A 15,180-nucleotide genomic window follows, 5' to 3' on the forward strand; every position below is an offset into this window, starting at 1 on the left:
GGCCCCCTACGGTCCACAAGAGTCCGGCTGCTGAACAGGCCCCCTACGGTCCAGATCTCTCACCAACACAAAACATTTGCTGAATCATGAAACAAGAACCTGGACTTTTGAACAATCTGACACGAGGCAACTCAACCGGTCTCACCTGGTACCTTCCGGTCTGCGCCGGGTCTCACCTGGTACCTTCCGGTCAGCAGCTGGTTCCTGGAGGGGGTGCACAGCGGCTGAACATAGTAGTTCTCCAGGCGGACTCCTTCGGCCGACAGCCGGTCCAGATTCGGGGTTCTGATCTCTGAGCCGTGATATCCGACATCGAACCACCCGAAGTCGTCGGCCAGGATGAAGACGACGTGCGGCCGCCGAGCCACCGAGTCGGCCGGAAGTGATCCGATGAACGCCGCTGCCAGGATCCCATAAATCAGCCGAGACATCCGGTCAGCTGCCATCAGGTGCGACCCGCAGCAGGACACAAACAAAACTGGACCGTTATTTAGAGCGCGAGGACGAGGTCTGTCACATGATCCACTTCCTTGTTCCGCAAATTAAAAACCCTGCGACTGCAGCCAGCCAATCAGACGACGCGACAGCGTCACGTGGCCCAGAAACCCAGGATGTAAATAAACGTTCAAATAAAAAAAGTGATGATTTTCAGATGTTGCAGTATTTTGTTGATTTAACATATGTTAAATGTGTCAACATTAATTGTTTAATTGAATAAAGTTATGCACAAAACGGTTTTATTCTTTTCTACCAATGAACACGAGCTAAACTGCTGCTTGGAACTGATCAGATTTAATGTTTTATACTTTCTGAAACGTCTCATAAATGGGACGGTTCACTTTATTTTAGAGACCAGTTAAAGAAATCAGGTCTGTCTTGTTAAAGAGTCCCTGAGGCTCAGTGGGACTAACCTGTAAAAATAAAGTTTGAATGAATTAAACATTAATGAAACAGCAGTTTCTTAAAGAATGTGGAGCAAATGATTTGATGAGGGCAGCACGGTGGCTCAGCTGGTAGAGCGGCCGCCTCTCAGCGAGCAGGCCCACCCGGCTCAAATCCCAGCCAGGGGCCTTTCGGGGTGGAGTTTGCATGTTCTCTCTGTGGGGAGAGAGTGGATGGTTGTTTTGTCCCTGTGATGGACTGGAGACCTGTCCAGGTGTCCCCCACCTCTCGCACAGGGATTGCTGCACATGGGCACCAGTGACCCCTTGACCCGAAAAGGAAGAAGCGGGTAAAAGATAATGGATGGATGGAATTTTGATAAAGCCAGAACTTAGTTGTCAAAGCTGAAAGAAGCAGAATACGAGCTAAAAGAAGCAGAGCCCTTCGTAAAAGCAGAAAAGAACAAAACACTGGATAAAGCGTGGAGGGTCAGGACGGGCCAAACTGACACATAAACCAAGACAAATATTTTAGACTGGACGCTGTTCCTGACACCCTGCAGAGGAAAACACTGCTGCAACAGCACAAGAACCGCTGGAGGATGGGCGGTCCAGTCCAGGCAGGCGGTACAGTGTAGTACAAGTACATGCCAAGTAAGGACCAGACCATTATGTTTTAACGCCAGTATTTCTATATACCTAACTAAATATTATATCTATAAATTAATAAAAGCTAAGTGGATAAAAAGACACTGAATGAGTCGATCAAGATATAAACACACTCTTCAATTTAATTCCTTTAGTAAAACAACAGATTTATAAAAATGAACCTTTGTGCAGGTTTGTAAACATTTAGCTTCTTTATGCTTATATACTTCATGGTATTTGTCACAAAGTGTCTTAGTATGAAGAATACAGCAGCGTTTCTAAATGTCCACTAAGAACAAAAGACTAAACGTCTTGTTCTTCAGGACACAGTTGAAACCTTGAACTTTGTTCATGGAATAACAACATGTGAGTTACTCCTTCAAACAGACTCATTTTCACTTTTATCACCATGAAGCTTCTTCTTCATTACTCTCTGGGCCTGATGTGCAGACGTTGCATCCTGTGGGACTCTCCAGTGTCTGTTTGATCATTTACAGGACGATCAGGCTGCAGAGAAACAAGCTGCACTTTAAGCTTTTGTCTGTCCTTTCTTCTGCAGCCGGCTCCGGGTGGGCTCAGTGAGGACTAAAGGCTCCTGGATGACTGTGGCTGGGTACTTGTTGCCCATCAGCTCCACGTCCACCTTCTGTCCCACAGAGCCCAGCTCCACAGGCAGGTAGCCAAACGCCAGGCTCTGCTGGCTGCTGTAGCTGTACGCTCCAGATGTTGTGTTTCCCACAACCTGAGGAGAACAAAGGACTCGGGCTCAACAGGAAAACCCCAGTGAAACCAGATATGAGCTTCTTTCAGCTTACCTGTCCATTGTGCCAAATGGTCTCGTTACCTTCAGGGTCAACATCGTCTGTATGGAGTGACAGATAGGACAGTTTCCTCTTCAAACCCATGGCTTTGATCTCCTGAAGCGCTGCTTTACCAATAAAGTCAGCAGGCTGCTCAGCAACGAGCACAACAGCATATTGAAAGTTTGACCTCATTGTGTGAAGACGAAGAGCAGAAAAGATGAGCAGTTACCTTGTTCAGTTTGATGAAATAATCGAGCCCAGCCTCCAGGGGATTGGTGTCACAGTTCATCTGTGGACATCAACAACTTTGTCTCATTAATTAAAATTAAAATTAAGAAATTATAAACAAAAAACAAGTTGGGTATCAAAATGACATTTCCAGAACTGTTTTATGTTTTTGGACTGTATCATCTAAAGTGCTGTCAAATATGTGTAGGTACAGGGTTTATAGGGTTTCTGTCCAACCCTCGACTATTGTCCCCCGTCATAGAGCTTAAAGGGGTTCGTGCACGTTGTGAGCACAATAACTTGATGATAACTTCAACAATAAGTGAAGTAACAACTTCCATTTTGGTGTGTGGCTGCATCTAGGCATAGATGTTATGGAAAGGTCACCTCGAGAACTGGGTTGCCAAGTCAAAATCCAAGATGGCCACCACCATATAGTATATTTCAATTCAGTTTATTTCTTCAGCTCCAAGTCACAACAGAAGTCGTCTCAGGGACTGAACAGAAACTTTCATCCATAAAATAATAATTGAACATTATTTATCTGAGGAGCAGCTTTGAGTTTAACTCCATCACTGAACTCTCATCTTGAACAAGCATGAAGGCGACAGTGGAAAGAAAAACTCCCTCATGAGGAAGAAACCTTTAGCAGAACCAGGATCAGGACAAGAGGACCATCTGCTTCGACCAGCTGGGTTTGGTAGGAACAGATACACAATGGCAGGTCCAGAATCACATGTTCCGGGCGCCATCTTCCGGTAAGATGGCACCCGTGTACATGGCCTGCAATCTACCTCTGACGACACTGTTTGGATTATTTCTGCTTTTTTCGTTTTTTGTCTGGGATATCAACTCGCTGCTTGTGTATGACCGACAACAGCTCCTCGATCGTCAATTGTCTGTATCTGCTGTCTCTGATTCGGACCATTTTGATCGTGACTCGGGACCCCCCCCCCTCTTCCACCCCTTCTGGCAGACGTGCCTGCTTGTTTACGTTGGGCCCCAAGCCTGCCTTCTCGGAGATATCGATCCAGACGCCAGGGGAAAACGTGCCGGCCGGCTGGTAAAACTCAAAGCTCTGCATGGGCAACGTTTCCACAGCCAGCTTCTTACGTGCCCGGACCAGGGAAGATATGGGTGTTGTCTACCGGCACGGCACTTGGACCGTCCTGCAGGTGCTGTTTTTGAAAATCTGCAACCGTTGGCGCGCACCACCCCCACCATGGCTGGTTCTGTGTCGGACCAGATCAGGACGTGCCTCATCAACACAAGGTCTGTTGCCAACAAGACTTTTATCCTAAATGACTTTTTTAAAGACGAGGGTCTAGATTTTCTTTTTCTCACGGAATCCTGGTTGCCTTTGGGTGATTAAAGTGCCTTGGTGGAACTTTTACCTCCTGACTGTCTGTGTTTTAATGCCCCGCGGCCATCAGGTCGGCGGGGTGGTGGAATATTAACTGTATTTAAATCAAACTTTTCCTGTAAACACTTGTCCACCCTCATGCCCTGCTCCAGTTTTGAGCTGAGTGCTTTTGAACTCGGACATTCCCCGCCCGTTCTGTGCGTGATTGTTTATCGTCCCCCTCGTTCCAAGGACTTCATAAGTGAATTCTCTGATTTTCTGGCTTACATCACACCAAGATATGATCACTTTATTATCGTTGGTGACTTTAATATTCACGTCTGTTGTCAGGAGAAGCCGTTAGTGAAGGACTTCCTTGATTTGTTGGACTCATTTAATTTAATTCAACATGTAAATGCTCCCACCCAACAACACGGTCACACTCTGGATCTCATTTTAACACGCAATGTCTCCGTTTGTAATTTGGTGATCGGTGACAACGTTCTCTCAGACCACATGCCTGTCTTGTTTGATATCATCCCGCCTTGTCCTACTGCTAAGTCATGCGATTCTGCACGTACTTCACGCGCCATTAACCGTTTCACTGCTGCACGTTTTACTGAAGCTTTTAGCTCTGAGAGGATCGATCAGCTCTCAGTGTCTCTCTCCACCGAGGAGCTAACCTCTCAGCTTAACTCTGTTTGCTTAAATATTCTGGACCGTGTTGCTCCCGTTAAAACCAGGAAAACAAAACTTTTATCAGAACCATGGCTTAATGACGTCACTCAAGCCGTTAGACAGCAGTGTAGGAGAGCAGAACACAGATGGAGGAAAGACAGGCTGCAGGTTTCTTTTCAAATCCTAAAGGAGAGTTGGCGTCATTATCAGAAGGCAGTTAAAGCCGCCAAATCGAAGTTCTTTTCTGCGATAACTGCCTCAAACTCCCACAACCCCTGAGCCCTTTTTTCCACCCTGAACTCAGTTCTACACCTCAGTGAACCTTCACCTCTAGAAGCCTCAACTGAGCTGTGTGAAAACTTCCTCCATTTCTTTTCTGAAAAAGTTGCAAACACCCGGGCACTCATTTCTCCACCTGCTTATGATCTGTCCATCCCATCTCATTGTGTTGCTGTTCTGGACCACTTCGAGCCCATCTCTCTGTCTTCCCTGGAGCAGGTCATGTGCGGCATGAAGCCATCTGGCTCCCCTTTTTGACGTTGTCCCCCCACGATTCCTTAAGGAGCTTCTTCCTGTTCTGGGCCCTCCTGTTCTTGGCATTGTGAACAGCAGCTTAGCCTCAGGTGTGGTGCCAATAACTTTTAAACATGCTGCTGTCCAACCTCTCCTGAAAAAACCTAGCCTTGACCCCTCAGTCATGTCCAACTTCCGGCCTGTCTCCAAACTCCCATTTGTCGCTAAACTACTGGAAAAAATAGTGGAGTCCCAGCTGAAATGCTTTCTAGAGGATAATGCCATCTTAGAGCTATTCCAGTCTGGCTTTAAACCTCTCCACAGCACTGAAACTGCTCTACTCAAGGTTTTTAACGACATTCTCCTATTCACAGACGCTGGTGATTCTGTGCTCTTTCTCTTACTGGACCTCACATCTGCCGTTGATACAATTGACCACGAGATCCTCATTGCGAGGTTAGAGCAGTGGGTGGGCATCACTGGGTCAGCCCTCGAATGGTTTAGATCATACCTCGCTGACAGGTCCTTTTGTGTCTCCATCAAAGATTTTAGTTCAGCCTCGGCAGCGCTTAAATGGGGGGTACCGCAAGGGTCCATCCTTGGTCCTCTTTTATTTTCTTTATACCTGCTGCCACTAGGTGCTATTTTCAGGAAACATAACATACCTTTTCATTTCTACGCAGACGACTGCCAAATCTACTTCCCCCTCAGACTCAACGGTACTCGCTCTATTCAACCGTTACTGGACTGCCTGGCTGACATCAGAGATTGGATAGCTTTAAATTTCTTGAGTTTCAACGAGAAGAAATCTGAAGTTATGCTGTTTCCTCCCAATGACACAATCACCAACCACTGCATCGACCTATCCGTTCTGTCACCGTTAGTGAAACAAAGAGTCACTAATCTAGGAGTGATACTTGACCCTTCTCTGAAACTCAACAATCATGTAAATATGATTGTTAAATCCTGCTTTTTCCAGCTGAGGCGACTGTCTAAGCTGAAGCCCATATTGTCCAAAAATAACCTGGAGACAGTAATTCATGCATTCATTACATCCAGGCTCGACTATTGCAACTCACTCCTTTTTGGTATCAGTCAGACCTCCATAGCTAGACTCTAACTGGTCCAAAATGCAGCAGCCCGGTTTTTGACCAGCACAAGCAAAAGAGAGCACATTACACCTGTTTTGGCCTCCCTACACTGGCTTCCGGTTCACCTTCGAATCAAATTCAAAATACTCTTGTATGTCTATAAATCACTAAACAGCTCTGCCCCCTCCTATCTTACTGATCTGCTCCAGCCGTATGTCCCACCACGTTCTCTCAGATCAGCAGACCAGTTGCTCCTAACAGTCCCAGGAACCCGTCTCAAGCGCAGAGGTGACAGGGCCTTCTCTGTAGCAGGACCAAGACTTTGGAATGAGTTACCTCTGCTCGTTAGACAGCCCCCCTCCCTCACAGTTTTTAAATCTCGCTTAAAAACACACTTCTATTCCCTGGCTTTCTGCACTGTGTGATCTGTGCTGAGTCTGTGTGCATCACACTGTGTTGGTCATGTTGCGGTTGTTGTTGTTATCCATTATTGTTTTTGTCGGTTTCTACTTTTTGGTTTCCTGTTATGTAATCTGTTGCTGTGTGCTTGTTCTGTTTGTCCCTGTACAGCACTTTGGTGTGCTTTGTCACTGTTTAAAGTGCTTTATAAATAAATTGGTATGGTATGGTATGGTATGTTAAGATAGAAATAGTATCAAATGAAAACTATTCAGTTGTAACAATTCATTGAAGGAAATGAGGTCAATTTGTCCTCTAGTAGTTCAAAGACCCCAGTATACTGCCGCGTACATCCATACGCAGAGGTACGCACGTACGTACGCAGAGATACGAGCGTACCCCCCAGGGCATGTCCGTGCAAAGCTCAAATTTTTACGACCGCATACGCGTACGCGGTGTCGCACAATAAACTGCCCGGCAACGGACTGTTTTGTATGTGACACCAATGTATTAAATTCCCCTTCTTCATCTGGCCTTTTCTTTAATTTTTTTGCCAAGAGGCAGTGATCTCTTCCTCCTCCGTTGATGCCATGACTGAAATGGGGAGAAATGGAGGAATTTGCCACGAGAGAATTAAACTCAGGTCCAGCGTGGCTGTGGGAGGGTCTGGAGATTTCCTGGTGGGCTGGTCTGATGTGTTGGCTGCAGAGCCAGCACTCCCTGTTTTTTTTATTTTTTAGATATTTTTATTAACACCATATAAACACTGAACACCACTGTGACTGAGGCTGCCAGCACTTGTTTTGTTTTCCCCCGACCTGTCAATCAATCCAGTAGGCGTGTCAGCAAATGACCAATCGGCGAACTCAATTTGTCCCGAAGGTAAACGCCCCTTGTCTGTGAAGCTGCTCTGCAGCTGCTCGGGGTGTATGCTGGAGTTTAATGACAACCCGGACAGTACACACGTACGTACACGTGAACGGACATACGCGGCAGTATACTGGAGGCTTAAGTCTATAGCAGCATAACAAGCCAACCCTAACTATAGGATTTATCAAAAAGGAAAGTGTTAATCCCAGTCTTAAAACTGGACAATGTGTCAGCCTCATGGACAGAAACTGGAAGTTGGTTCCACAAGAGAAGAGCCTGAGAACTGAAAGATCTGCCTCCCTTTCTGCTTTTGGAAACTCTAGGAACAATGGGACCCCAATCTCATACTCATGGAGCACCCCCCACAGTGTACCCCAAGGAACACGGTCAAATGCCAAGTCCACAAAACACGTAGACTGGATGGGCAAACTCCCATGACCCCTCGAGGACCCTAGTGAGGTTCCCTCAGCGAGGACTGAACTAGACAAAAGGACCTTCTCCTACTCCGCTCCTGTTTCCTGGAATATCTTGTAAAAAGACCTGAAGCTCTCAACCTTTGACCTCTCTAAGTGGCTTCAAACATCTGTTAAGTTCCTGCAGATGTTCTTGTTTTTAGTTTTATACATCGCCTTATAATCTAATCTATTTTTTTTTTGCTACTTTTTTCTTTTGGTTGCCATTTTATTTTAATTTGTAAAAAATATATAATTAAATTTGTGTGCCTCTTCTATGATTGTCCATTGTTGTCATCATTCTTTGTTAAATCAAGTCTCTCTTGTAAATGAGTCCTTGAGGCTCAATGGGACTAACCTGTAGAACTAAAGGTTGAATGGAAAAAAAAGAGCTGGTCCAGTGTTCCACAGCCAGAACAGAACCCACATTGTTCCTCCTGGATCTGAAGTTCGATCAATGATCGGACTCACTTCTCCAGTACCCCTGAATAAACCTAGGGGCGGCTGTGGCTGAGTGGTTAGAGCAGTCGTCCTGCAAGAGTTGGGGGTTCGAATCCACCAGCAGTCACATGCCGAAGTGTCCCTGGGCAAGACACTGAACCCCTCGTTGCCTCTGATGTGTGTCCCATCAGTGTCTGAATGTGATAAAGCTCTGATTAGTCTCTTTAGAATGATTTGTTCAATTATCTTTGTAGAGATCTAGTATGGAGCTGTATGAATGGGTAAATGAGGTACAGACTGTTGTAAAGAGCTTTGAGTATCTTGAAATAAGATAGCAAGGCACTATATAAGTACAGTCCATTTACCTTACCAGGGAGGCTAAGGAGAGTGATGCCCCTATAATTGGAGCACAACCTCTGGTCCCCCTTTTTGAAGAGGGGGACCACCACCCCAGACTGTCGATCCAGTGGCACTGCCCCTGATGTTCATGCAATGTTGCAAAGACGTGTCAACCAAGACAGCCCCACAGCATACAGAGCCTTAAGGAAATCAGGGAGAATCTCATCCACCCCCGGAGCCCTGCCACCTCAGAGCTTTTTATCTACCTTGGTGAGCTCAGCCACAGTTATAGACAGACCAACCCCAAAGTTCCCCGACTACTCCATGGAAGGTGTGCCAGTGGGATTGTGAAGGTCCTAGAAGCATTTCCTTCCACCTCCTGACAACATCACTGGTTGAGGTCAACAGCAGCCCACGTTCACTGAGCACAGTGTTAGTAAAGAGCTGTTTTCCCCTCCTCAGCCGTCTGATGGTTTGCCAGAATCTCCTCGGAGCCAACCGAGAGTCATTATCCAAGACCTCAATGAACTCCTCCCACATCCGAGCTTTTGCCTCAGCAACAGCCAAGGATATGGACTGCTTGGTCCTCTGGTACTCCTCAGCTGCCTCCAGAGTCCCACCAGCCGACAAGGCTCGACAGGACTCCTTCTTCAGTTTGACAGCCTCTCTAACCCGGGGTATCCACCATCGAGTTCGAGGATGGTCACTGTGAGAACCACCAACAACCTTGCGGCCACAGCTCAAGGCAGATACCTCAATAACTGAGTCATGGAACATGGTCCACTTGAACTGAATGTTCCCTGACTCAGCTGGGATGCAGCTAAAGCTCTCCTGGAGGTGTGAGCTGAAGATCTTTCTGACGGGTTCTTCTGCCAGGCGTTCCCAGCAAACCCTCACTAGATGTTTAGGTCTACCAGATCTGTCCGGAATCTTCCCCTGCCATCTGATCCAAGTCGATACCAGGTGGTGATCAGTTGACAGCTCTGCTCCTCTCTTCACCCGAGTCTCCAAAACAACAACTACAAAGTCGATTATTGATCTACGACCTAGGTCCACCTGGTCTCAAGTGTATTTATGGACACCCTTATGTTGGAACATGGTGTTCATAATGAACAAACTATGACTAGCACAGAAGTCCAACAACAGAACACACTCTGGTTCAGATCAGAGAGGCCGTTCCTCCCAGTCACACCCCTCCAGGTCACACTGTCATTACCCACGTGGGCATTGAAACTCCCACCCACTTGGTGTAACTCCTACCTACTTGAATGATGGGGGACATTGGTGTACTGCTTGTTACTGTATAATTTGCACACAGAAAATATTACATCTGTGACTTAGTTTTTGTTACCTTTTCTGGTTTAGTCACCTCCTGGCCCTATTAGGATGGAACCTCACTTTTGGGTTAGGCAAGTACTGGTAGTTAGTTTTAGAGCAGGGGTCAGGGGTTAGGCTTTAAGAAATGAAGGGGAGTCAACAGAGTGTCCTACAAAGAATAGAAATATAAATGTGTGAGTACCTCAGCTCCCCAGCCTCTAAAACCCTTCTCCAGTCTGAGAGATGCCATGGCGTAGGTACCAAAGTCGTCAATGCCTTCATCTTTTCCTGCTTCCATCATGGCCTTGTACACAGTTTCCATGCTGTTCTGGTTCATGTACAGCTCCCAGCCCAGCTCACCTGCAAACATGACAACACAGGCAGTCAGAGCTGCAACAAACCCAAAGACAGAAAGACAGAAACATATTTGATTGACACTTGATGTGCAAAACACAACTCTGCTCCACCAGCTCTAGAGGTTGGAGAGGATTTGGATGGAAGAACTTAATTATTTTTTCTTTCGGCCGCTCCCTTCTTCAGGGGTCACCACAGTGAACTAAGTCACACGAAGACTTGATAAGATGGTTTCAGGGGCTCGCCCTCTCCCTTATCGACTCCTCTGAGGCATCCACAGCCAAAGTGGTTCAAAACATCAAAGTTCATGCTCAATGATCCAGGTAGAAAATCCAACAAACCATTTTATCACCAGCAAACTGCTTGGTCCACTATGGGAGGGTGCTGCTTGTGGGACTGAGTTTGTTTGTGGCTCCTCAGACTGATGAAGTCCTTTGGATGAAGGACGAAACGTCTCAGCAAACCAAAAAAAGAAACGTCCAGATGACCTGACAGAACTTTGTTGGAAAGTTTAAAATGATAAAAAAGATAAAAAAAATAGGAAGAAATTGACACGAGTTTCAAAAGCTAAAGAACAGAAATATGATTTAAAATAAGCATATTCATAAAAGTTTGTACTGAATATAATTTCAATTTGATTTCAGATTTTTGATTATTTCCTTTTGTTTTGTAATAGTGACACTTTTGTTTAACGTCTTTTGAAGACAGGCCTCCTTCTGTTAAAATGAACATTTGTGAAATGCTTGGTTCGTTGTTGTCCCTGCCTGTAAAGGTGAGAGGTCCACACTGTCGGACTTAGTGGACAAACATTTATTGTTTGTTTGTTGTTTTATCGTTGCAAATATCAAAATAAAGGTTTCACTGGTTGCAGCAGAATTAGTGTTGGTGTTTTTCCACTATAACTAACTTGATATTAGTGAAGTTACTGAAATCAAGTGTTTTGCAACACGATTTTTTCTGATTTTAAGACAATCTGACAGTTGGAAGACGAAATCAGCAGAAAGATTTATGCATTTTACAAACAAAAGATCGTATCACAACTGTTTGAACAAGTTGTACTAGAATGTCATTTTCAGTCAAATGGTTTATTTAAATAAACTAATACAAAAGTTGACACATAAACCAGAAAGTCCATGCTCAATAATCCAGGTATACAATCCGATTGTATACCTGGATTATTGAGCATGGACTTTTCTGGTTTTGAACCAGTTTCACATGACTGCTGATGAGGAAGAGGGCCGGCATCGGAGGAGGGGGCGTGCCAAAGACACCATCTTAGCACCAACATAACTGGTTTGTTCCACTTTGGAGTAAGCTGTTGGGGGAAGACTCAGTTTTGTGTTGTGTGTTTCCTTGACTGATGAAGCCTTCTGGATGGAAGGTGAAACGGTTCAGTAACAAAAGAAACTGTCCAGATGACCTGACTGAAAAATGTTGGATTGACACATAAACATCTGAGCTAAACTGAAATATATTGAGTTAACAACTTAATTGAACAGAAATAGATTTCTGAGCTGAAACAACCAAAACAGTTCAGGCAACTAATAAATTTAAAAGAACTAAACTAAAGCAAAGTTTATTTAGGAGGAGTTAATTTATTCACCCAACTGCACAGAATCTTCAGTTGAGTCAACTCGTTTAATTGGACAGTGCATGTGGAGAGATGTGGGGATGGAAGTCGTTCAGCTGCAGAAGGAGACCTGCAGAGGTCTGACCCTGAACACTCCAGAAACAGCTGACCACAAGGATGACCAGAAGAATCTCGTTTAGAGGGCTGCTGGTCTCTTGTAGGTGAGGAAGCTCCACATTTATTGTCAATATGATGCTTAAACACAAAAGAATATACTGTAGGTTATCTAATAACAAAGTCCATGCTCAATAATCCAGCTTATCGAATGCTTTGCATTTTTATTTTCTGGCACAAATTGAGTTTTTTAACTTGTTTGTCTTATTCTGTCTCATTTCAAAATAATTGTATATGTATAGAAGTAGCAGCACGGTGGCGCAACTGGTAGAGCTGCTGCCTCTCAGCGAGCAGGTCCCTGGTTCAAACCCCGGTCCAGGGGCCTTTCTGGGTGGAGTTTGCATGTTCTCTCCGTGCATGCGTGGGTTTTCTCCGGGTACTCCGGTTTCCTCCCACAGTCCAAAAACATGCATGTTAGGCTGATTGGTAACTCTAAATTGCCCCTAGGTGTGAGTGAGAGAGTGAATGGTTGTTTGTCTCGTTTGTCTCTGTGTGGCCCTGTGATGGACTTGCGACCCGTCCAGGGTGTACCCCGCCCCTCGCACAGTGATTGCTGGACATGGGCACCAGCGACCCCCGTGACCCAAAATGGAATAAACGGGTAAAGAAAATGGATGGATGGATGGATGTATAGAAGTAATTTTAAGTTTTATTCATGTCAGTTGCTCATCACGTGATTGAAGATAAATATTCTCCTACTAAAGGTCTAAGTGTGTCCAGTACCAGTGTAAGAGATCCGGATGGCTCGGACAGGAATTCCAGCCAACTGGATGGACTTGCAGTGGAGAAATTTGAACCCAGCATCACTCATATCTTCATCTGTCAGCTTCTGGAGAACCTTCCTGGAATTTGGTCCTGCAATGCCAAGCACGCCCATCGCATCTGTTACGTTACTGATGTCCACTTGGTATCCGCCTGCTGCTGCCTCCGTTTCTATCCACCTGAGTCAAACACAAAGAGCAAAGTGTTTTAAAGTCCTGACAGCAGAGAATCTGTTGTTTTACACATGAGGCTCACTCGTCTGAGTCACGTCAGCCATTAGCTCCTCACTTGTGACCACTGGAGGCGTCTGCAGTGCAGCACAACTTGGTCTGCTTTGAGTACAGTGTTCCTGACACACAAGTGCTTCAGTGGACGTTCCTGCCTCTGACTGAGCTAAAGAAGCTCCAGAGCAGCTTTTAGTTTCTGTGCTTGAGGAGGTCCTCTGGGCTGAACTGAACTGTTTTATACGTCTCTGTCAGCTTCTTGAGTTCTGCTCAGAGGATGTGAAAGCTGTTACTAATGTGCATGACTGCGACTGTGAGACCCCGGCTTTAAGATTGGATATTTAAACTGTGGCAACTGGCAACCTGGACAACTGGCAACCTGCTACACATGAAGACTGACAAAACTAGAGTGGAGTTCTGATTGTGTTATTTAACATATAGCTGTGCAATCCAGAAATGTGCCAAATAGGATGTTTTTCTCATTTCACACATCAGTTACAACATCTGACTTATGGTGTCGTCGTTTTTAAAGTTACTAACAATAACCTGAGAATAAATGCCAACCCAGCAGAAGAACCAACATGGACAAACCATCTGAATACATAACCCATAAAAGTCCACCTATTTCTGTCCCAAGACTACCCAGCAGCCCATGGGGCTCACCCAGCCTCTTATGTTCAAGTCCAACAGGTCATTTCTAAAATTCAATCTAAAAATGAACAGTAATCCACAGAACGTACTGTTCCTCTAACGTCTCATCATGTAATGAAATCTAAACATCACTGTAATATTGAAACGTATCAACCTAAACCTAAATGACATATAACTTCCATTTTTAGAGCAACTACAATTTCAGTGTTGATTTTCAAAGTAAGGGCAGCACGGTGGATCAGTTGCTAGAACTGTTGCCTCTCAGCGAGAAGGTCACCGGATCAAATCCCAGACCAGGATCTTCTGGGTAGAATTTGCATGTTCTCTCCATGTGGGTTTTCTCCAGGTGCTTGGTTTCATCCCACAGACCAAAAACATGCATGTTAGTCTGACTGGTATCTCTAAATTGTCCCTAGGTGAGAGAGAGAGAGAATATAGTTAATATTTTACTACAGAGGCTTGAATAATATGTTGGAATTACAGAAACAGCTCTAAATTGGTTTAAGTCATATTATCTGATAGATTACAATTTGTAAATGTAAATAATGAATCTTCTTCATACACCAAAGTTAGTCATGGAGTTCCTCAAGGTTCAGTGCTTGGACCAATACTGTTTACCTTGTATATGCTTCCATTAGGTAAAATTATTAAACAGCATGGGATAAATTTTCATTTTATGCTGATGACACACAATTACATTTGTCCATTAAACCCAATGAATCCAATCAGCTACTTAGACTACAAGCATGTCTTAAAGACATAAAAACCTGGATGACTCTTAATTTTCTCCTTTTGAACAGACAAGACTGAGGTTTTGGTTTTTGGACCTGAGCACCTTAGGAATGAATGTTTCAGTCTTTCTCCCTCCTTAGATGCATTAATCTGTCCTCCAGCTCTAATGTTAAAAATCTTGGTGTTCTTTTTGATCAGGACACGTCTTTTATCCCCCACATTAAAAGAAAGTAGACATGGACTATAGAAATTAAATTAATATCTAAATTAATTTAATAATTAATTTAATAATTAATTAATTACAATTTTGAAATCTAAATTATTATTTAGAAAGTACACCTAGACTATAGAAAGTACACCTGGACTATAGAAAGTTCACCTGGACTATAGAAAGTACACCTGGACTATAGAAAGTACACCTGGACTATAGAAAGTTCACTTGGACTATAAAAAGTACACCTGGACTATAGAAAGTTCACCTGGACTATAGAAAGTTCACTTGGACTATAAAAAGTACACCTGGACCATAGAAAGTACACCTGGACTATAGAAAGTTCACTTGGACTATAAAAAGTTCACCTAGACTATAGAAAGTTCACCTGGACCATAGAAAGTACACCTGGAATATAGAAAGTACACCTGGACTATAGAAAGTACACCTGGCCTATAGAAAGTTCACCTAGACTATAGAAAGTTCACTTGGACTATAAA

At 44.4% G+C, this 15,180-nt stretch overlaps 2 protein-coding genes across 2 annotated transcripts in view; both read right to left on the reverse strand.

Moving 5' to 3' along the window:
• Window positions 1–446, reverse strand: part of LOC119424603 (arylsulfatase B-like) — a 26,051-nt gene extending 25,605 nt beyond the window's left edge. Inside the window, exon 1 of the mRNA XM_037692090.1 lies at window positions 177–446. Within this exon, the coding sequence (XP_037548018.1) occupies window positions 177–446 (270 nt within the window). The remainder of the gene's footprint in view (window positions 1–176) is intronic.
• A 1,343-nt stretch (window positions 447–1,789) lies between these two features.
• Window positions 1,790–15,180, reverse strand: part of dmgdh (dimethylglycine dehydrogenase) — a 23,987-nt gene continuing 10,596 nt past the window's right edge. Inside the window, exons 8-12 of the mRNA XM_037692091.1 lie at window positions 12,824–13,041; window positions 10,205–10,362; window positions 2,562–2,621; window positions 2,345–2,479; window positions 1,790–2,271 (exon numbers count right to left, since the gene is read on the reverse strand). Of these exons, the coding sequence (XP_037548019.1) occupies window positions 2,059–2,271; window positions 2,345–2,479; window positions 2,562–2,621; window positions 10,205–10,362; window positions 12,824–13,041 (784 nt within the window). The 3' untranslated portion in view covers window positions 1,790–2,058. The remainder of the gene's footprint in view (window positions 2,272–2,344; window positions 2,480–2,561; window positions 2,622–10,204; window positions 10,363–12,823; window positions 13,042–15,180) is intronic.

This window comes from Nematolebias whitei, chromosome 18 (genome assembly GCF_014905685.2).
Source record: "Nematolebias whitei isolate Nwh7 chromosome 18, NemWhi1, whole genome shotgun sequence".
NCBI lineage: Eukaryota > Metazoa > Chordata > Actinopteri > Cyprinodontiformes > Rivulidae > Nematolebias > Nematolebias whitei.